The sequence below is a fragment of the Carettochelys insculpta genome, chromosome 1 (assembly GCF_033958435.1).
Source record: "Carettochelys insculpta isolate YL-2023 chromosome 1, ASM3395843v1, whole genome shotgun sequence".
Classification (NCBI taxonomy): Eukaryota; Metazoa; Chordata; order Testudines; family Carettochelyidae; genus Carettochelys; species Carettochelys insculpta.
In genome coordinates this window covers 372807152-372830571 of record NC_134137.1, presented here as the reverse complement: position 1 = coordinate 372830571, position 23420 = coordinate 372807152, and the positions used below count along the sequence as shown (strand labels likewise).

Here is a 23420-nt window from a genome sequence, read left to right as displayed (position 1 = left end):
ATTAACCGATAACGGCAAAATGTGGGGCCAAGCTTGTGAGGCTGGCTGGAGAATCTGTCTAATGAGCCAAAAGACCCCAAAGTACCAGTCGCTGATCCTGAGATTTACACGCAGTTTGCCTCCAAAGGTGAAGGCATTGGACAGCATCATATGTAAGAACCCTATGACAGGGCAAAAACCACCGGAGGGAGGGATTTGTCAAAGAATTATCAATGGCTGTAGATGATGATCACTCAGGACTGGGCTACCCTGAAAAGTGATTTCAGCTCAGCTGTGTCCCTTTGGGGTGTGAAAAATCCACAGGGGGAAGCCGGCTTAAGCCGTAGTGTAGACAACACTAGGTTGACAGAAGAATTCTTTCACCAACCTATCTGCCTGCTCCTGGGGAGGCAGCTTAACAACAGGGAGGGGTGAGGAGGGGCGAGGAGGGGCAGGTGCCTTCCCAGCACTGTAGCCAGGGTCTGGGCTCTAGCCCAGGGTTGTGTTGCAGTGTTTTATGTATAGAGGTAGCCTCAGTTTCCAAACCAGTTTGGAGAGAGGAACAAGATACATGGAAGCTGTCTTGCATTGACCTGATCACATTGTGTCGACCAGGCCTAAGAGAGCCAGAGTCTGACAAAAAAAACCAAAACCCACAAAACAGTAAGCTGCTGTTGCTTTCTTCCTCTCACAACTATCAATGAGGTGTAAGTGTCGCTGCTCTTCAAAGTTGTCATACACACCTTGTATGAGAGCACGCCAGCCTGTCCGGTCTTTTGCATGCTGCTCTAGCTGATCTGGTTTTAAACCAGCATGAGCAATGGTGGCCTTCACGCAGTTTCTCTCTCGTGCGAGGCTGCCTTGATTCCTTTTGCCCTGGGGAAAATTTTTTGGAAATTGTGGAAAATTTGTATTTAATAGAAAAAGGGAAATGCCTTAATAACAACACTACATTTATTACAGTTAATTTTCATTGTTGTAGTTGAACTGAGTTGTGGTGGGGGAAAGTCCCTCCCCCCTAAACCGCTCCCCCATGCTTTCCCTGCTTAAACCCCACACTCGGGGACTTGGAGGGGGAAGAGGTCACACAGAGCCTGGCAGGGGGAGAGACAAAAAAATGAAAACTGACAAATCAGCTACACAGAACAGAAGAGGGGACAAAATGAGGAAGGGTGGAGGAGGGGGTCAAAAATTATTTACTGCAGGAGTCTATTAAGTAGCTTGCCTGGGGTGGCGCTGAATGTCAAAGGTGGAGAAGCTGTCTTTGTAAATGCCTAAGGGCTTCTCTCTCAGTAGAGCTGCTGAATATGGCAACATTGAGGGGCTGCAAGTGGCTTCTTTAAAGAGCCACATGCAGCTCCAAGGTGCTGGTGACCCTTAACAAATCTAATTGGGACCCATCCCAGGCCTAGGATGTGTGGCCTGGGCCCAGTTTTCCCTGTAAGTTGAGCACTTGGACAGCCACCCCGGTCACTAGCAGAGAGCCCATAGCGGGGCTCAGTGTGCTGCATGTGTTTCTAGTGGTGGTGCGCATGGGCACAGGCCTTGGTGCACCAACCAAAATTTATTCTGCCCCAGATGGAACAAAGAGAGGGCACTGGCATGTCTACAAACTGGGAGGCACTTACCTGGGTGGCTTCCAGCCACCAGCTGTACAGGACCCTAAGGCAGGCTTCCTGCCTGCCACAGCCCCAGGTAGCTCAGAACTGCTGCCTGCTCTGTGGGCAGGGTTAAAGGCTGCTGGATGCTTTCTACAGAGCCCTGCCACTGGACCTTGGTCGTGACCACAGCACACCTGCCTAATTCAGCCCAGGCCCCTCTCTCGCCATGACTGATGGTGCATCTCCCCTGATCCACCACAGCCCTTGGCTGTTCGATGCGTCTGCGAGGTGCCTGTGCCATGGGGACAGATGCTCTGGGGAAGATATTGGCCCTTGAGAAGTGCTGTAGGTTCAGCTGTGAACCCACCACACTAAGTCTCACTTCCGTTTTGTGGTGTTTGTAATTTGTCCCCACTCCAGCAACGCCTGACAGAAGAGCTACAGACTATGGAGAATGGTTACCATGATAACCCCACCCTAGAGGTGATGGAGACCCCTTCGGAGATGCAGGAGAAGAAGGTGAACCTGAACGGGGAGCTGGGAGACAGCTGGATTGTTCCCATGGACAGCCTCCTGAAAGAGGAGCTGGAGGAAGAGGAGGACACACATTTATAAGAGAGACAAAACTCTACCAAGCAAAACAAAAAACAACCCCAAACTGATTAGAGCCGCAAGTGCTGTCGCATGGAGCATGATGTGGAGCAGGGAGACACAAAGGTGCCTGAACAGGAGGCGTTTTCTCTGGCCTAAATGTTGCTCAATCAAAACATCTCCTAGACCTGCTTGTATTTCTGCTTCTTTAGAGGGAGTGGGCCGGTCTTTAAGCCTTGGCCAGAGGAGACGGGAAAGTTCTGCTTCTAGCAATCACAAAAGAGAAGAGCAGAGGGCCTGGTGCAGGGCTTTTCCATACTGGGACCCCCTCCGTCTAACTGGGATCAAAAAGGGAAAAGTGGTCATGACCCCCTCCCCTCACTGGGCTCCAGACCCTGGCTACAGAGCATCAGATGCCTCTGGAAGCTAATGGGATACTCCAGAACTGGGGTTGGCTGCGTAGCGGCTGTGTGGCTGCGAAGGGTGCCACGGGGGATGAAAGGGATAGAGGCAAAGGGACAGTGATTTACTGTCATGAGATTTTCCCAGCTCTTTGCCTTGCTGTCATGCACACTGCCTGCTGCCAAGGCAGGGTCGGCCCTTACAGGCCCTGGCGAGCCTCCGGGGCTTATCTGTTCTTTTTCCATTACTGATCCCTGGGAGAATGAGGATCCTCCTCTTCCTCCCAGCTCCCTTCTCCTGTAACCCCCGCAGCTCATCTCCTGCAGCTCAATAGCCAAACTTGCAGGGGTTGTCCCTCCCACCAAACGAGGGGGCAGTGCCACCAAGTCGTGAGAGAACAGAGGGAGGTGGGCAGGCGGTTAGGGGTCCAGTCTGTGTTACCTCAAAGATGTTGCTCAGGTGGTCTGTGCTTTTGTTTTCCCCATTTGTAGCGTGCAAAGAAGTTTGCAGATGTGCCAGTTATTAACCTACAGGAGATAAGGAAAAGAGCAGCTTGCAGGGAGGGGCAAGGTTAAGGCTCCGGGATAGGCTTCTGCTGGGTTTCACCAGCTACTGGAGGTAGACGTTGCCTTCTCAAGCCTTTAAACTTCCCCAGTTTCAGACACCACTGTCCCTCTATACACCAAATAAAGCAGAGTTGTTGAATTCTGAGCTGGGATTGTGCCTATAAACAGGCCAAGCAGGAGGTACCTGCATGGCCTCAACTATTCAAGTAAAATTCCCCAAGGCTGTGTTTTTAGGGAGGGGTCCAGTAGGGGCCTGCCGGAAGTCTGCATTTGAAGCAGGCCTTTTTCAGCAGTGCAGCCACTGACAAAGTTGGTTGCTCAAAATTCATCTTGAAGTTTCTCACTGACTTATCAGAGGGGAACTCTCAAGACAGGTATTGAGCACCCAGCATTGTCCCCAGCTGGCTGAAGGGCAGGAAATGCTGCCTTGGTTGTCCAGCAGGAAGCAGACTCAGGAATGCGGTTCTAACTTTGCACGAATGTAGGAGGAGAGATTTGACCTCAGTGGGAAAGGCAAGGGCTGGTACTGGCTGGAAACATCCATGACATTGCGGCCGTTAATCCGAAATAGAGGGAATGCTCCTTACACCTCTGCAAATCTGTACCATGCAGGAGAACAGAGCAGCCCCCTCTCTGCTCACCTGGTAGCATCACACATGCTCTTGGGGTTGGGGAGGGAGGAAGCAAAGTCACAGCTGCAGCTTGCAGAGCAACTCCAGGCAGTAAGAGAGCCAGAAAAAGAGCAACAGGCATTTCTAGGAAGATTCAGACCATTCCTCTGTCCCATGGTGGGCAGCAATCACGCCCCTCTTCAGAGAAGCACTGCGAGTTTACTGTAAGGACGTCTGTGTTTCACTGCTGAGGATCGGTCAGAAACACTGCCAAGGGCCCCAAAATAGGACTAGAAGGAAACAGACCAAGGCTGCTTTATGGACTATAATGGACTGCTGAAATACACAACAGCAATTCTCCTTGTATTGCAAGCAGAGAAATGCATCCGTTCAGGCCCAGTGGAACTGGGAACCTAAAATCAGTGCCAAAATTAGAGCTGGTCTGAGTGAAGGTCCCTTCCTAGTCCCACGCCCGGTAGGATTTTGTGCACTGGGTTAATCTGAAAGCACAGCCAAACAGCAAAGGAAAAGAAAACCCAGCAATCAGGCTAAACAAGAGCTGGCTTTGGCAGAGGGGGAGCTCTGCCATTGTCATATCTGGATCCAGTTGGGACTGGTCAGGTTCTGCCAACTTGCACACCCAGTAGAAAAATCAACCAGATCTCCAAAGCAGGAAGATGCATGGAGATTGCAGAAGAAGCACCACTTTGGTTGAATGTTTAATACAACGTGACAAGAACTCCAAACCGCAATGCCTCAGACACATGCAGATGTAGGAGAGATTCTTAAAAGTTAATGGAAGAGCTAAGACAAGCCCCACCTGGATGGTGTTCCCACCTGGGTGCAGCCTGTTCCATCGTGTCTGTAACTGGTTTTACCTCTCAAACGAGGCCGATACCATTGGTACATTTGAATTAGTGTTTTTTCTTAAAAAGGCTGTGTGCTTGCCACCGGGTGGTGCTGTGACTTCTACTTCAGTGGCAATCCTGGGGCTGGATTTTGACCTTTGGACCTTTTCCTTAAAAAGCCGCATTGTTCTGTGGACTTTCCCATGATTTAGCCACAAAGGGGCCAAAGATAGGGCCATTTCACAACACCTGCTTGACAGCACAGCAGCTAAATTACTTTAGGAAGGTCACCACCACTTCACACAAGCCAGCCGGGTTCAGTGAAGGCATGGACAATCCACCGAGGAGTAAAGTAGGGTGGGTGCCCTCGAGCATGGTCAAAGTGTAATAGCAGGAATGAACAGAAGTGCAGAGACTACATCTCCCAGCATGCACTGGTTCTTTGATCAACACCATCCACTCACTCCAAGCAAAAAGTGCAGGGACCTGTAGCCTGGGTCGATTGCATCTCAATGTTACAGAGAAGGGTGGCTGCACTTCCTCCTGCCCTGCCTAGGCTGCTGGTTCCTCTGTTTAGCAGCTCCCACGACATCAGTAAGCACATCTGAGGGAACGTGCGCAGGCCTCCATGTAGTGCAGTACAGGTTGAACGTCTGATTGTTGCTGAACCAGAGACTTTGCCGTACCAGCAGGAGGTCAATATTTTCTAGCACATTACCAACATTTCCACAGCAGACTGGGCTCTTAGAAGACATTTAGGCATAAATTACAGCTAAAGAACCATAGAACACAGAGCCAGGACTGGTGGCTGGAAACAAACTTCATGAACCAACGGGAAACCTGGCAACACCCATAAGTGGACATCTTGTTAGCTAAAATCATGCTGGGCCACAGATGTAGCTGGAGCAGAGGAAGCCAGACTAGAGAGATTCAACCTGTACTGCAGAGCTGAAAGGACAGCTAAGGAATCACATACACTCGCTAGTGCTTTGGGGCCAGTCTACCTGTATGTAACATATAAACCAATGTGTTAGTGAGCTTTTGCAGCAGAAAAGGACCACTTAAGCAAAAGCCCCTTTCTCACGTAGCCACCTTAGTCATGAAGCAGCCTGGAGGTCACTGGAAGTAGTGATTTGGATTGCTGCAGCGGGGCCTCTAAACCAGTGTGAGCTTAGAGAGGTATCACCAAAGGGCTAGCTACAGCCAGTAGCACTCAAATTCCCAGGTCACTGTTGCTGCGAGCAAATAGCACAGTCCAGCTGGACACCACAGAGCAGTGTATAAAAGTGATGCCATCACCAAAGTGCTGCCCTGGTGACAGTGGATAGAAGCAAAAGGAGCAGGGCCCTTTGCTTGAAAGCAGTAGCCAAGTCAAGCTGCTGTACCTGTTTAGCCACTAGTGGGGGCATTAGTTTATTAGTATGAAATGCACCAGGATTGCCGGAAAGAGCAACATTTAACTACAGAGGTGCGATGGGGCTGGAACAGCGGAGTTCAGGTTTCTGAGACGTATTTAAAAGGCTGATCTAGGGGTGAGCTTGCAAGGGGTGTTTGTCCCCTGCCCTGTAAGTCAGCCACCCCAGGGCTGCTACATCCACAGGTGCTAACCGGAGCAAGTTAGGAATTTCTTCCCCATGCAGATTTATCTATCAAGTCTCTTGCCAGCACAGTCTTACAGTTAAGAGCCTGTGAAAAGAATCACCATAAACAAGAAGATGAAGTCTGATAAAAGGCACACGAAACAGGGTATTTCTTCATCTGAAATGCAGCGAGGACCCAATCCTGCCCTACGATTCACACTGTCAGACCCTCATGCCCACCTGGTAGCACACTGAAGCCAGGGAAGCTTGACTTGGGCAGGCAGGGGACCCTTGTGTAGGGCTGTTTCAGAGTGTGTGCCGACTCTGGGTTCAGAAGGGCTGGTTAAAGCAAACGGCTTGTGCCTACCCGAGAACTTCAGGGAGCCTTTACAGAATCACACCAAGGTCCCACCATTGAATCTCTCTCTCGATTTCAGTGAGGCTCCAAAAAGCTAGGTATATTTTTTAAAAAGTTTTCATGGTGCAAAATCTAAGATGATTACTTCCTCTCCCTCTCCTCTTGAAAGGGACTTGATCCACCTTAAACAAACAGCATCACACCTCTGACCCAAAGTACTGTCCTCTCTGCTGCCTCAGGGACCATCTGGTTCCTCTTCTGTAACAAAAAGCAACTAGAGAATGACTTTTCTTTTTGATTTGTTCACTTAGTTCATAGTCAGGTTCAGTAGCCCTCTATACCCACCCTCACTTGTTTGGGTGGGTCTTTAACACGGTAGCAGCAGAAACATTTTAAAAGATAGGAACTAGGGTGTGAAACCGCAACATTTGACAGAAGTCACACGGACAGGTGGAGTAGTAACAGGTTACTTTAACCTTCATAGGCTCAAGTGGACAGTGTCCCTTTAACTTAGTCATCATTGTTGTGAACCCAAAGCATTACATGCTGGAGCAAGAGATGCAGAAGACAAAAGTATCCTTTCATTCAAAGGCAGTGTGCCCTTAGGACAGGGTATTCCACTAGGAGTCTGAGACCTAGGTTCTAGCCCTGGCTCTGAAATCTTGGGCAAAACACGGCAGGCTGGACCTTAAAAAGTGTTTGGACACCTAACACCCTTGGCTTCAGTTACCAGTGGGGACTTGTCAACAAGAAAGTCCCATGGGATGTGCCAGTGCAGCACCCTTACCCCCTCCCGAGGCACATATACCATTTAGGGATTCATCAAATCTGCACATGGCCTGCGCTAAGAGCCAGGCAGCTTTCAGCTCATGCAGCAGCAGCTCAAACACTGAGCTTCAGAGGTCCTAGGCATGCTGATTCATTTCCATGTGCTGATGCCCAGGCTCTGTCAGCATTACACCTACATACCTTTCAGATCTGGTCCTTAACCTCCATGCCCTCAAACAATACAGTTTCCAGACACAGCCCCAAAGCATAATTTTCAAAAGCAAAAGGCAATGAAGCAGCTTTATTGTGACTGACAGCCATCAAACCCAAGGCCCTTAAGGGTCTGATGCATACAAACTACAGGAAAATGTTACCCAAGACCCTTATCTGTGATTGGAGGGGAATATTTCCTGCCTTTTGTAAAGGGGGGGGTGCGTGTGTGCGTGCGTGCGTGCGTGCGTGCGTGCGTGCGCGCACAGATTTAGGGATGAAAAGGGCTGTGCACTGGCTGTTGCGCACGTCCATGGCCAGACAAAGAATAGCAGGTGTGTGGGCACCCCCTCTCCCCCGACACACCGTCCCTCTGGAATGATGAAAAAGCCAGACTGAGTCCCAGCTGTTGATCGTTTGAGGCAGAGGGAGGGATCCCAACCAAGACAGTATCGGAACAAGGATTTGCTATTCTCTCATGTGAATAACCCTGCCCACTTCACTCCTGCCCTGAAAGGCTCAAAAATGTTTACCTGTGTATTTTAACATGTAACTTTTACCGTTAGTGGCACAGCAACATCCGTAGCACCCTGGGCATATTTGTGCACTGCTTGAGGGACAGTTACTTGGGGGTAGAGAATAGCAGCTAAGGTGAAGAGCTCAATGTTTTACAAGCAACCTCTGCAGGCCAGCACATTGGACCCAGATTTGGGGGATGACAATCTGATCCAACCTAAAGAGACGAATATTCCAGGCAAGAGCTCATCCCGAGACACAGCAAAGTAAGATGTCGGTAGGGCCTGGAAGATACCTGCCACGTTCCAGGATGAAGCATGATGCCTAAGTCAGACCAATATTGTCCAAGCGACCATCTTCAAAGCGCACTGGTGCATTAAACAAGCAGCTTTTTTTTTCCGTATTCAAACAGGCACAGCCTGCTGTCAAGAGCTACAAAACCTTAAGAAGCTGGCCTCAGCATTTCCAGTAACTTTCAGCACCATGTTGATTGACAATTGCTTCGAAGGACACCTCACCCTTTTGGGAGCTTATACGCCTGCCTTGTTACATAAGCTTGAGAGGCTCTGCTTGGCTTATGCCAGGAAATCTCTTCTTGCAGGATATTAGCATAAAGGCCTCAACTCAGAAAAGTATCCCTATTCAATAACTACTACTCTGTGTCTTCTCAGCCCATGCTCACCACAGAGAAGCCGAGTGCCTTTTCCATGTGACTAACACAGTCACTGTCTCTCACCGCAGGGGGAAATCATGTGGTGTGTTTTTTGTTTTGTTTGTTATATATATGTGTAGCTGTCTATGTTTAAGGAGGCAAGGTCAAAGAAAAGCACCTTGCTCTCCGAGCAGAAGGTGGTTCTCAGCTTTAAGCGCATGCTTAATTCCTATTGAAATCAATTAAGTATATACTTAACTGCTTTGCAGAATTGGGTCCAGAGATCTGATGTCACAGATGCGCTGTGGACCTACATAGGGTTCTGCCAGACTGTGAAATTGCAGGTCTTATTCAGAGCAAACAAACGTCTGAATGGGAACTGTGAAATTTATTTATTGCTCCAAACAGGTATCTTTAAACCACTAGAATGTTAAAAACTAGATTTTTTCTTCTTCCCATTTTTAAAAAAAGAAAGATTTCCTATGAAGAATGGGAAGTGATGCAAACAGACTATGTTCTTCAAAGTCCACCAGGAAGTAAGAACTAGAAAAAAAATGCAACTGTGAGCATCTTTGGCCTTAAAACTTCATAGTATAAATGTAGCCATAATTGTGTGTTAGACCAAAAAAATTAAAACTCCTCCCCAGAACAACAGCTTTAACATAAAGACGCACTATACAAATAGAGATTTTCCTTTTTACATTTTGATAAGACTAAAGTTCTTGCAAAACTACTTTCAGAACCATAGAAAGAAACTGTAAATAACACATTTTATGCTCATTGTAAATGTGCCACGTGACAGTAGGTTTATATTACTAAAGCCACAGCAAGACTGGGGGAGGGGAAATACATGTTCAAAGAGGCAATTTTGTTGCTGAACGTTTCACATGTGCACAAGACAGCCATCTTGAGTGCTGTGTGGTGGCATCTTGCACAGGGACAGGAGTCTGATTTACACTGGAAGTTACTGAGCAACTGGATTGTAGAGATTATAATTCTTGCATTTTCCTACAAAATATATTTTGAAGACACCACGTATTTGTCCATAAAAATTCTGTGTACACAATGGGGCTATTTTTTCCCCTTGGTTGGGACAAGGAGGGGGACTACTTGCATTAAAGGGACATTGTCACAAATTAAACAAACTGCAAGTCTGTTGCCAGCATTTACGGCGTTGAGTTAGACGTCCCTGACACAAGGCCCACTGAGCGCGAGAGGCACATGGTCCTGGCCATCCTGGAAATCGCCTTCCAGGCTGGAGCTTTCTCCAGCAGTGTCTTCTCCCCATCCTGCCTTGCTCCGAGGCCCTGCTCACTCCCAGATCTGCAGTTTCTTCCTTGTGGCTGGACTTTCCAGCCAGATCACCAAAGGCCCCACCATCCCTCCTTCTGGGGATTTCAAAGGCCAGAGCCCCAACCCCCTGCCCTTCCCCAGCTGGCATCTCTGCTCTTCCAGCCCTCCTGTTAAGGCTTTGGAGCTTACACCACTCTGCCAGGCACTGCAGTCTCATAGCAGGTCTAGCCTTGTTGCATCCACGCTCCCCTCCCCGCACTCCAGCCGAGGAGCAGGGTTGAGGGCTCACTCCACCCATTGTCCAGTGCTGCATCCAGGAAGCAGGGTTCAAACTGGCACTTGGACTCCCTTCCCAGGCTGAAGTGTGGTGCTATGAATGGAGCAAGCTAAGCTCCCCATGCACACAGATCCCTCTTTCCAGGGGCAAAGCTGGGGCACCCTGGCCAGCCTGTCCTTCCCCAACAAGGCTGATCGGAGAGGGAGGGGCCCAATCCCTGCTGCCTCCAACCCATCACTGCACTCCCACTCACACACCATCAGTGCCCAACCAAGAGTCCCCTTCGGACACCACCACTGAGTCACCCCCTGTGTGGTCCTACCCCTTGCTGCTGTTTCCTTGAGCCTTCTTCCTACTATCTGAGCTCCCTGGCCTCCCACTCTTTCCATGCAGGGATCAACTGCAGCCTACTTCCCTGAAACCCTTCCCAGCAACAGCCTCCACCTGCAGCCAGATACTTTGCTTTCCACAGAGCCCACTTCTTCCTCTAATTAAGGCTTTCCTCCCAGTGTTCAATGTACCAGGTTAATTGGTCCATCTGGTCTCCATGAACTCCTCCTTACCCAGTGAGGGGTAGACACCTCTTCACAACCCCTCTAAAATGTCAAAGTCAAACCCACAATGATTGCATGGGAATCTGCAAGACAAAATAGGGATGGGAGTTACAGAAAACCAAGAACTCAATGATGGTGAAGAATAAGCTACGGGGAGAAAATTTTTTACTTTATTTTAAACAAATAAAATATCTTCACCTAGAAGAGTAATTCTACAAATAAACAGCCAAATCCTCACAGGGGTCTCAGTGTAATTCCATCATAGTCACAGGAGATTTAAGAAAATAAGGGCCATACTGGGTTAAATCAAAGGTCCATCTAGCCCAATGTCCTGTCTTCTGACAGGGGCCAATGTCAGGTGCCCCAGAAGGAATGAACGGAACAGGGAATCAAGTGATCCATCCCCATCACCTGTTTCTAGCTTTTGTCAAATGCCAGCTAGGGACACCATCCCTACCCATCCTGGCTAATCCATCCACTGACCTATCCTTCACGGACCTATCTAGCTCTTTTTGAATTCTTAATGTCTTGGCCTTCACCCTATCACCTGGCAAAGAGTTCCACAGGCTGACTGTGCATGGAGTGAAGAAATACCTCTGTGTGTTGGTTTGAAAGCTGCTGCCAACTGTTTGGTGACCTCCCACCTCTTCTTTAGCACATCCTGCAAACTGCTGCTCCCTAGGAAATGGCACACCGGGGTTTAAGTCCCAAGGTACCTTGGGCAAGATGTTTCTCTCTCCTCCCACCAGTCTTCTGCTGGTATAACAGCATGGATATCAGCAGAGTTACTCCTCAATTACATAGGTAACAGAGGAGAATCAGGTCTGCCACACGACCTACACTTTGCATTTTTACCCCTTACATTTTACCACATTCTATCCTATCCATGCATGTTCCCTCTCACTTAGGCTCTGACTGTATATAACCTCCAAATACGAAAGTTGTGATAGTTAAGAATCAGGTCTGTCGCACATGTACACAGCTAAACACTGATTTCCGTACTCAAGATACCCTTTCAGTTTTGTTTGTGGCATAAAAGGGAAGGCAAGACAGACTCTTTTTGCAGTATCCTGTAATGTACGTTCAATACCTACCAAAAGTCACAAATTCCACGTGAACCCTTCAAAAGGTGCTTAAGAGACTTTCACTTGATAGGAGGAAATAATAATGGAATGAACACAGTAGCCAAAATATCACATCCTGTTGGTGTGTGTGTGTGTATATATATTTTAATTAAGAAAAATGAACAAAATACATTCTTTCCATATGTACATTACATACAGCGGAATTCTACATCTGTCATTGTTCACCAGCTCACCCATTCATTTATTCACAGAGCAGCACTTACGTATGTAACAACCCAGGAATCATAATGTTGCCAACGGGCAGAGATGGGAGATTGAAAAGAAAATCCGAACAGCTGAGGTGCCGGGGCAGGAAAAGGTGACCGATGCAGATGGACATTTCTGTCAGTATTTCAGAGCATTCATTATTAACACAGTGTGTGCCCTAAAAGCTCTGTCAATTCTGTATGAGTTTCAGTGTAGACCTCTACCTGCTCATGAAAATGTCACTGCAGGTCACAGGATGTGTCTCTGCAGGAGCCCCAGTGATTCAAATGTTCTCCTGTAACTCACAGTACAGATCTCCTACCACGGGTTTTGAAGGTAAGGCAAATGATCAGTGACTATCCACCTAAAGGGACAACTGTCCACAAGTATACTTAGGTCTATCTAGAAACACAACTAGGCACCGTGTCAGAGATCAAACAGAAGTGCCAAATTCTCGACTGGGGAAGTTCCGATTTCAAAGCACCATATGGGGGACAGCTTTTGGTGGCTTACTGTGGGTGGCGAGTAAGGGAGGAAGTGGATGCCAAAGGTTCAGAATATCACATGACACTGGGTCTAGAGAATAAGCAGACATTCTACTTCAAAGACGACTACAATAGTCAAACATACATTCTCTATGTGCAGGCACAACTCCTGTAAGCGTTAATGGGAACAGTGGGAAAGTGAGAGTTAATCCCCTATCCAGATTACCATGACCACAAATAATCAAATCAGTTGCACAAGAACCAACAACTCAGGATAGTGGAAGATAAGAGGCCCTATGCCCAAAAGCTCCAAGGGAAAAGACTGGGGTGAGCACCATTAAGTCTTGGCAGTCACTGTCCAAGGTACTGTAAATAACTACAACCTTTCTACATAGGGGACTTGGTGCATCTGTCCCATCATAGTTGAGTGTGTGGAGCTTTTAACTGCACCCATTGAAACCCAGTGAACCTAGAGATAAAGAGTTTGCTTTACTTATTTTAAGAAGGGGGGAGGGGGCGTTTACGAAGACTCAACCCACGTCAGACATCCAAGTTGACATGTGTAAAATCCATCTGATATAATCACATGCGAAAATCACTGGAATACAATCTTTCAATATCCCAAAGTGAACTAGAAAGTCTAAGTTAACCAACTGAATACCCAGCCATCAGCCCATTGATTGAAAGCCAGACACTGCAAACAATGCACAGAACTCTTACTAGCTTCACCCTGAACTCTGCAGGAACAGTTTGCAAGATTAAGCCCTTCATCCAGAGCACAGCTCGGTAGCTGTCCGGAGAATGACATGGGAAGTAAACACGGTGCTCACCCTCTCTGCAGGGGGGCCACCTCAAGATAGAAACCTTCAACGGAGAGGAACAGAAGGGAAGACATTAAGCTTTCAGTGCTATTTTATCTTTAAAAATAAACTGGTAAATAGAAAGAATCAAGGACAGCTACAGGGTGAAAAGGGACTGTTTCCAAAAACAGCTTCTTACCCCACACAGCTGCTCCCTGTGCTTCACTGAGTCTTACATGTAGTTTATCCCAAGCAAATTAATGAATTTCGTTTGCTCCTGCAGCAGAGCCAACACTGCTTTGAGAAGATGTGTCTACATGAGCAAGTTCTTTTGAAAAATATTTTTCGAAAGGGGCTCTTTCGAAACATGCAGCAAAGCGTTGACACAAAGTGTTCTTTCAAAATTAAATCAAAAGAATGTGGCGCTCCTTTCAAAAGCACTCTTCCTCTCTGTTTCAGGAACAGCGCCTTCTTTTGAAAGCTTCTTTAAAATGAAAACACATGTAGACACTCCGTGGCCCCTTTTTTCGAAAGCAAAGTCATTATGGCACCTGATTTTTCAGCCCCTGGCCCGTTCTTTCAAAAGAGCAGGGGCAGTGTGGCTGCTCTCTTTCGAAAGAGCAGATTGCTCTTTTGATCCACTTTTTTGTATGTGGACGCACTCTTTCGAAAGAAGTTCTTTTGGAAGAGATCTTCTGGAAGGACTTCTTTTGAAAGATCTCTGTAGGGTAGACAGCAAGGCGGCTACTCTCCAGTCTCATGCAGCAGCACAGCTCACAACAAACCATAGCAAGAACAGCTGGTGTTTAGAACCCAGAGCCTCTGCAGTTAGAAGTCTTCCCCCTCCCTCCCCATACACTGAGCACAGTTTTAGAGCTGAAGAGGAACACCTTTTAAAAAAAATCACTTGTTTTAGAATAAACTTTTCCCAAATGATTTCGAAGATCCCCTTGTACTCTAAGACACGACTCCTTAAGAAAGGGCAGCTTTAACATCCCAGAGTGGGTCAAAACAAAAAAGCAGTCCAGTAGCACTTTAAAGACTAACAAAATAAGTTATTTTGTTAATCTTTGAAGTGCTACTGGATTGCTTTTTTGTTTTGATAGTATATAGACTAACAGTGTATTCTCTGTCACTTTCCAGAGTGGGTCAGTATTTGAACGAAGCGTGCACCAATTGATTCGATGCCTTAGATAACGCTGTATTAGGTAATTGTCAAAGGAATTTTTAAACTCAACCTTGAGAATTCTGCAATTTAATATCTATAAAACTTGGAATGGTGTAGGTGTGTCTGTGGGAGCTGAGGTTTTAGTGCAGACCTCTTCTATTTTCAGTTGATAGTAATTCACCTAAGTTAGTTCACTTTAAAAGAATTAAATAGAAGGAACCTTACAAAAGCTTCTAGTTGGATCTCCCGAGCTTCCAGTTGCAAGATGTATTTCCCAGGTCCTACTCTTCATCTTTCAAGAGGGCCACTTCTGGTTTGCTTGATTATTCTGCATTACCTCTGGTATGTCTGAGCACATTCTAAACAGATTTGCTGCTCTGTGCAGTTGAGCACAGCAAGCAGAAAAGTGTAGTCTAACATTACACATCAATTTAATGCTCTTGTGTGGAGAAAAGGCAGCAAAGCTTGCCTGAAGTGCAGTCCTGACATTTGGAAGATGCTGCTCTTGCACTTTCCATTGTAAAAAGGGGCCAGGCAGAGAATCTACAAGGAATTGGAACAGTGGAAAGACACACCCTTCACTAATGACAACAATTGGTAGTGGAAAGGGAGGAGAAAGGTTTTAAAATCTTTGCAGGTGGCAGAGCCCAGCTAATAAAGCAGTTTCAGGCCCACCCTCCCTCTTACCCCAGCTCTATTTCTTTCCCCATTTGCAGCAAGGAAGCAGGGCAAAGATGACTGCAATTTCCATTAAGCCCTGAAAGCCGATAAGCAAGTGTTCTGACTATTAATAGCTACACTACACAAATGGAAGGTTCTCCCTCCTGTCAAACCCTAAATCCATTCTTTAGCTTGTTAACTTCAGACCAAGACTCCCGTCACCCTGCTTCTGCAGAGGAGCCAGCATAGTGCTGGTGCACTATAAAATCACGAGCCATTCATGGAATGATAGCTTATTACAGTATGGGGCCTCTGGGGCCTGATCTGCATGTGGGTGGTTTGGAGGGGTGTGAAAAGCCAGCTCTCTCCAGCAGAGACTCCGAAAAAAAAAGCTTTTGCTGTGGGATACGCATCTCATAGAACTGGAAGACACCTTGGGAGGCTGAGCCCAGTGCCCTGCCCTCTTGGCCGGGCCAAGCACCATCCCTGACTTTTTTTTTTTTTTTAAATTTGTCCCAGAGCCCTAAATTGCCCCCTTAAGGATTGAGCTCTCAATCCTGGGCTTAGCAGGCCAATGCTCAAACCACTGAGCATGATTTCCTGTCCTTTGTTCTTGGGCCAGCAGACCTCGGAGGAATTTGATATAGAGCCATGTCAGGAATTCCCATGTCCCAACACAATATAGTAGAGAACTCCATCTCTTTTCCAGGACATCCCTCATGGCAACAGAGCTGGCTTTTTGGGGGTTAAGAACAAGGAAACAGCAGCTGGGATTTTATTGGCAAAATGTGCAAATAAAGGGTCACTGAAGAATGAATTATTTTAAATCCCTTACTTGTATTATTAAGTTTACCTCAAAACAGCCAAGGAATTTTAACTACCTATTTTGCTCTTATATCCTGACATCTTTGCCCACTATAGTCAGCTCCCTGGACAATAAAATTGGACTTGGCCATTGAATATGAACTTTCACATATCAATTAGCAAATTCACTTTCTGTTTCTTCTGTGCTAATGCAATGGGTGTTTCTCATGCTGCTTGTGTAGTCGAGAAAAATTCAGACAAAATCCCTTTTCGTTAAAATTCCACTGAAAGTGCAATATTAGGATTTGGACATTGCTCATAACACAGTAGCTTTATTTTATGCAGAAAGTTTTTGACTGCATCCCTTTAAATTACTGTAACCTGAGCAAATTACATATGTAGGTTATTCCCTTACACCAAGCCACCTGCTCTAACAGTCCTTTGCCAACCTCTAATCCCAACTCTTTCAGGTCACACTAAAAGACGCTGCATTTTTCAACTCTGCAAAATTCTACTTGTCCAGTCTTCAGGGACATACTGCATGCCCATGCTAGGCAGTTTCATGACAACTGTGCTGACCCCAGGAGCTGCAAGTGGTGTTAGAAGCTCTCCAGCTGACATGATGCTGTCCACAACAGTGCTTAGGTCACTAGCTTATAAAAGTTGGGGATGGCTTCTCTTGTGACGTAACTTCTACCAACTCAAGCTGTATTGTACACATAGCCTGTCAGTTACCAATGAGTGGAATTTAGTGATGTTTATTCTGAATGTCTTTATTGCCTGTATGGTACTCTAACCCAGCTGATAGCAGGCTATGGCAAGTTTATAACTTCCTCTCATACTCCCCATCTCACAAGAGAAATAACTATTGAAGAAAAAGATATTGTGAAGTCAGACATACAACCTACTACATTGTGTATATAGGATTCATTGTGGGCAACGTTACACTTCCCAATTTTGTTCCTAGAAGAAAGAGGTGAAAAAAGGAAACAGTATACTATTTCCATTTCGTACAGCCACTGGTTTTATAACATTTTTATGCACTGGATTACAGATCTTCCTAGCTTCTGGGAAAGAGAAAGGAAAAGCACTCAATGTAAGGGATGTGACCGTAATCTCCCATATGGCAAGAACTGATTTACTGCACTTCATTCTTAGTAACAGAGCCATGCAAATGTAAAGCTGAGTTACCCTTTGCTCACCAGTTTTCACATGACTGAGGTCTCTGGCAAGGAAGATGGCTTCCTCCAGCAACTCCATGCTCAGGGAAAAGAATGCCTCAACTGGATGCCATTTCTGAGTCACAGTCAAAAAAACTGTTCTCAAAGAAAGAAATCAGCGCAGAGTCTTTTCTGAAGTATGTGATCAAGGCTGATCTAGCTAAAGCCTGATCTCCAGGGTCTGTTGGTAAACTCTTTGCAACTGTCTGCACAAACAGATTTTTCAAAACAAATGCTTCAACCTGACTTTGAAAACAATTCCATAGGCAGTAGCTGTGGCCTCACTCGTAAGTTCACCTACAGTTTACACACACAAAATCATAGCAACCCAACACATCAGTATTTAAAATTTCTACCATTCCCATCTAAACGTTACATATAGTGGATATTGCGCGTGGGGGAGGGGAGGGGAGGCAGAACAAGCATGTCTTCTGACTCCAAGGAACGACAACTCTTCACTACGATCAGCAAGAAAAAAACGTGTTTGGATTCTGACCAACTATACATCAAACATGGTCTCAGCAAGAGTCAGGGAGTTTAAACAATTACCAACCTGCAGATAGACAGCTCACCACTGTAGGAACATTGCCACAGACCCCTCACCACAGATAAGTTAAACGTAATGCTGACCAGTTCAATTTCTTAAGAAAAAATTAAGCAAAAGAGCTTCCTTTTGTCTCTTGTATTTATATGCCTTATGCAAAACACATTTCAGCATGTTACACTGATGCTTTTACCCAAAAATAGCATTTCTGAAAGAATCCAAGAGCACACAATACACATGGACATCTATGGATTTCTGCCTTCTGATCCACTAGCAAGTGGCATGACACAGATTGTTTCCACTCCCACAAGTTCATGACCCATGTCTATGGAAACAATCAAACGGATTCAGTTTTGACAATCTGCTGCAGAGAAAGGGTCTTGTTTACTGTGGAACATTTATGCATAGCTTCTCAGGAACATTAACTTTGGGGAATACCTAAAACAATCTTTGTGTAAGCAAAACCTTACTACTGAACACTGTGGCCAGGACAAGCAGTGAAGACATTAGCTTAGTTTGCCTCAGACTCTTACTGGCTAGAAGCACTTGGAATTGCAGGCATTTAAACTGTTACTTCTGATTCCTCATATTGTTGGTATAAAGCTTTTCCCCCCACCCATAAAAATGCCTAAAAATAAACTAGATATGTGTTCAAACAGTTTTGGTTTTACAGACTTCAACTGGCAGAAACTGTTCACTTATGCTAATGGAGCACTCATTTTAGAATACTCAATTTACATTTCCATGTAATGAAGTGGCCTACAGATGCAATGTTGATAATATGTGATAATACATTTACAAGGTAGAGATCATGTACACAACACGTTCTTTCATGTGCTCCACACTAGGAAGCAGGCTGTGTGTTGAAGTGTTTGAGGCACTATTTAATCAGCAGGATCAGGAACCAAGATGGCACGGATGAAAGCATGTGTTTACACTTATCCCATGAGTGCCCTGTTCCACAATGTCATTTCCAAAACAACAAAGTGGACCTCTTCTGTTTGACCTTTTGTATTTCCATAATGCTTGGTGCGAGTAAGTTCCTGGAATGACACTCACAGCTTCAGACCATGTATAATATAGTCCCAAAATCTAATATCACAACAGAACTTTAATAAGCTGTTACAGGAATTTCTATACATTCTCAGAAAACTGAGCAATAAGGTTTTTATATTATCTCTTTGCATGAGCTATACAGGAGATGCAGTGTATACTATGGCAAAGCACCAAACATTTAATTATGATTACAAATCCTAAAATGGCAAGGAACTAGTGGATACACTTTAGCAAATCCATAAGAAAATACTTTGGATAACCCTATCTGGCCACAGGGTGCCTCTATTGCTCCACAACTACACAGCTGCAAATGCATTTGTGGTGTCAGGCTGTACATCAAGCACTTGTTTAAAAGGACAGGAGCTGTGGAAATGGCAGCTGGTTAATTACCAGCTGGAAGCAATAAAGTGCCCACTGAGTGGTGTGTGTATTGGGGGCAAGAATTAGCAAAAAAACTCTGTGTACACAGCAGAGGTGTGTTAACAGTTAACATTCTTCAAGTACTCCCATGAGCTTGGATTAAGAGCCTGGATTGTCAGGTCACTGGGGACCAAGAACTAAGATAGCAGATATAACATTCTGCACTTGCAGGGTTCCACAACTTCCCCACCTGCCCCAAGCAGAGAGTAGACTTGAGCCCATGACTCAACATTTGCTGCTATGTGCCTTGCCTATGTACAACAGAGAAAATTTTAAAATTGTGACATTTTCCCCCAGCAAAATCTCTCTCACACACACACACGCACGCATCCCCTAGCCAATTAATCACAGCTTGATCTCCAAGATATGCTTCTCAATGAGGTTGCAACCTCAGTACATTTGGTGCTTGAATTAGATCTTTACTACATCTACTCTTGCTGCTATTAATTATCATTGTTTCACTTTGGTTCAACTTTATTTAAGTAAAAGGTAACATACAAAATACCACCACAAGTCAGAGAGATGAAAATTAGAAGAGCAAATGCTTGGGGTAAGCGGCTTAGACAGATTTTAGGAAAAAAAGAAAGGAAACAAACCCCAAGAATCACCTGCCTGAAAGTTGTGAGCAACTTTGTTTCTGTGAACAGAAGGCATAGTCATACTTCCAAGATAAACACCACAGAGCACTGTAAACCTCAGGACTCGAGGATTGCAAAATTTAGTTACAGGACAGCAGTGCTATGGCACAATGTTAATGGAAGCCACAAACTGTAGTTGTCTCTAGTTTAGCAATACTCAGGTTCTTATCCACATGGTATAGAACATCTTTACCTAGTGAAGAACCAGGAGGTTAAAACATGCACTAAAAGGAGTGGCATGGCACTCTGTCATGTCACTGGAAAAATGTCTTCTTTTGAAACATTTAATCAGATATTTGCTAAACTGTGTATTCCACTGAATTTTGGATTTGCTACTTCTTACCAAACAGTAAATTGGTAGTAATTTAAAATCTTGTATCTATAACCTTTTCAAGAAAAAAGTCAATTCTCATCACTTGTTTTTTTTTTAAAGCAAATCCAGCTTCTAATGTACTGTTAATTTCTGGGTGTTTAACATCTTAATAAGATAATTAAAATTTTTTCTTCATTATTTCCAAACCACTGAAACAGTACAAATACAACAATCAGTGGAAGAAAGGGGCTAAGTGAAAGCACAAAGATATTAGAATATGAAAAAATATTCTTCCCGGTCATTTCTTTTAATTTAAAAAGTCCAATCTATCATCCCTGCATAAACAAACCTTCCAGTAAGTTCAGTGGAAATTATTCACCTGCAGGAAATTCATGATTCATGTCCGATGGGCTGTTGGCTCTCTAGACATGAATCTTCGCAGTCGTTATATAATTTATCAATTCGTTTGAGCTGCATGCTTTGTGGCACTGGATATAAGTATATGCTTACGTGAGGTGCATGTATCCTTCATTATAATTTACAAACAGTGCAGCTGAAAAATTTACGTCTACTTAAAGAACATTTTCTACAAGGGAGGAAAAAGTCCACTTTCCGGACATACTTATTCAACTTATTTTAATAGATCCAGGCTTTAAATGAGGGGAGAGGCCTTTGTGCACAGAAGAACTCGAAGATGCACTTAAATGAGCTGCGCTACATAGAACAAAGACAAAAACCAAACTGTTGAGAACAATCCTCATTAAATTTCACATTCGCACGCAAATATATGCGCAGAGCCAACATAAATCAAGACGTGCTGCTTTGGAAAACTGCATCAAGGCTGAAGTGCTGTAGGGGTACAGCATGTGCATGGGGGATGTGGAAGACCCAATTCTGTAGAAACCTACAAAGACTTGCCAAGTGTGTTATGAAGCCAGCACAGGATAGGCACAGACAACACCATCCTTGAAGAAATGCTTGTATTAGCACCTCCTGCACTCTGATTTCAAAGATTCTGTTTTTTTCTGAGGTTCAAACTTGACTACCAGCTTTAAATAGAAGGCTTCAGAGAATGGAAGCCAGGCGTTTACAGTAGCACCAGCTAAATATTTATGTTCTCACACTATAACAAATCCAGTTACACGCTAGTGTTAGTCTGAGACTAAAAAAGAGGGTGATGAATTTAAGACATATCCTCCTTCACACTGTACATGACAATTACAAGACTCAAGTCAATAAAGACACACATTACCTTCACATACAGCAGCACCCTGCTGCCAAGCTACACAACTGCTGTAAATAAAGCCAGCAGGGCAAAACACATCATGACTAGTTACAATAAAGCAAGGGGCATTTAAATTAAAGCTAAGCCATCTTCAGTTTCAAGGAGCGTGAAAAATCTCAGCATTTCCCTTATAAGCAAAAAGGATGACTGCATGATTTTTCTTCTTCTTACATTTGCTAACTTAACTCAAAATCAGAAAATATATATATGTCAGTTACATTTTATTGCCTAATTCAACAAGGGAAAAACCCCCTCAGGTATTCATTACACAAGTATAAAGCCCCTATCAAAGATCACTATATTACTGCACACAGCAGTCAATGCAGTAAAAAAAAAATTAAAATACTGAAAATGGATGCTTTTTCCCCCTCTTCCATATGTGCAGCAGTTTTTCTGTCACAGTGTGATGAGGTCTACCAGGTTGCCTTTGGGAGGAGTCATGTTGTCAGGAAAGAAATTTACTAACGTATCAAAGAGCTGAGTTCTTTGCGCGTACGTATGGTCAACATCTGAAAATCCTGGGAGAGGGAACATGACAAGAAAAAAAAAAGTCAAATTTGAAACACAAAACAATTAAACAATGAAACATGCCAAGTATCTGCATTCCTTTAAAAACATACCACCCCCAATTCTCTCCCCACCCCTTTTCTGAAATGCACATCACTGCATTGTCTGCAACGTAAAGTCCTTCCCAACTGCGCTTAACACATCAGTGCTCACAGTCCAGGCTATTTATTGAACACTAGTATCCAAAGCCACTCCTCTATCTATCCATTGTACATAAGCCAAACCAGCTGGGAGTCAGTCTATCACAAGCTCAAGCGAACAACAGCCAAGGGAAATTGAGTTATATTTACTGGTAGCTCCTCTCTGATTTCTGAGATTCAAATCACGGTCATCCCAAAGGGGTAACTTTTCAATCATAATTATTCTTGTTACATGAATTCAGACTTATCACATTGACTGAAACAAGGGGGATATGCCTTGAAAAAATATATGCCACAAGAAAGGTTTAACATATCCACACTGTTACAATATGAATATTAATCCTGCATGAACCAATAAAAGAAAAATATCATTGTGTATTTCCGTAATGCAAAAAATACCAGAATACCATGTTATCCAATTAATAAATAAGACAGTTTAGACACGTTATACTAAAGCTGTGCTTTTTTTAAGCTGAAATATTTTATATGAACAGGGGAAAAGCATCTAAGATAATTTAAATATTCAGTTTCTTTAAAACCACACACACTCTATGGGAAATCTAGCTCTGTGGGTCGCACACAGTGAGAATGTTATAGCAGCTAATTCATTGGCACCACTACCACAGAGGCTAATCTACCTTGTTACATGAGAAGAGGGTTGGGGAACTCCCCAACCTGTGGTCCAGATGCAGACAATGGCTTGTCCGGATCCAGACCCAGAGGCTTGGGGCTCCCCTCCACACCATCCAGACAGCTGCAGGGTGGAGGGTTTAGAGCCAGCCGCTTCATGGGCCAGATCAGGCAAGCCAAGGCCAAATCCGGACTGTGGGCTCTGCTGGGAGTCAAAGGGACAGGAAGCATCACCGGGCTCTGCTGCTGCTCATTGCTGTTTCCACAGCCAGGGAAAGGGAGCAGCAGCAGCCTTTGCAGAATTGCCAGAAGGCTTCACATAGCTGCTCTGATTGGCTGGAATGTAGGTGGGGCGGGGGTGTACACAGAGCCATAAGCATCCTGGAGTGCTGCACCCATCCACAACTCCCACACCCAGCAGCCATGCAGAACTCCACTCCCACCACCACCCTGACTCTCCCTCCCAGACCCACTACCCTTCTCCGGCACCCCCTTCCCACGCAGATTCTCCACCCTTAACCTGTTCCTACAACCACACACTGGCCCAGATCAC

At 45.0% G+C, this 23420-nt stretch overlaps 2 protein-coding genes across 3 annotated transcripts in view; one reads left to right on the top strand and one right to left on the bottom strand.

Moving 5' to 3' along the window:
• PODXL (podocalyxin like) overlaps positions 1 to 9716 on the top strand; it is a 95414-nt gene extending 85698 nt beyond the window's left edge. Inside the window, exon 8 of the mRNA XM_074975708.1 lies at positions 2001 to 9716. Coding sequence (XP_074831809.1) covers positions 2001 to 2195 — 195 coding nt within the window. The 3' untranslated portion in view covers positions 2196 to 9716. The remainder of the gene's footprint in view (positions 1 to 2000) is intronic.
• Positions 9717 to 9872: 156 nt separating this feature from the next.
• MKLN1 (muskelin 1) overlaps positions 9873 to 23420 on the bottom strand; it is a 147295-nt gene continuing 133747 nt past the window's right edge. For both annotated transcript variants that reach the window (XM_074975684.1, XM_074975694.1), the window contains one exon: positions 9873 to 22048. In XM_074975684.1, coding sequence (XP_074831785.1) covers positions 21927 to 22048 — 122 coding nt within the window. In that variant the 3' untranslated portion in view covers positions 9873 to 21926. The remainder of the gene's footprint in view (positions 22049 to 23420) is intronic.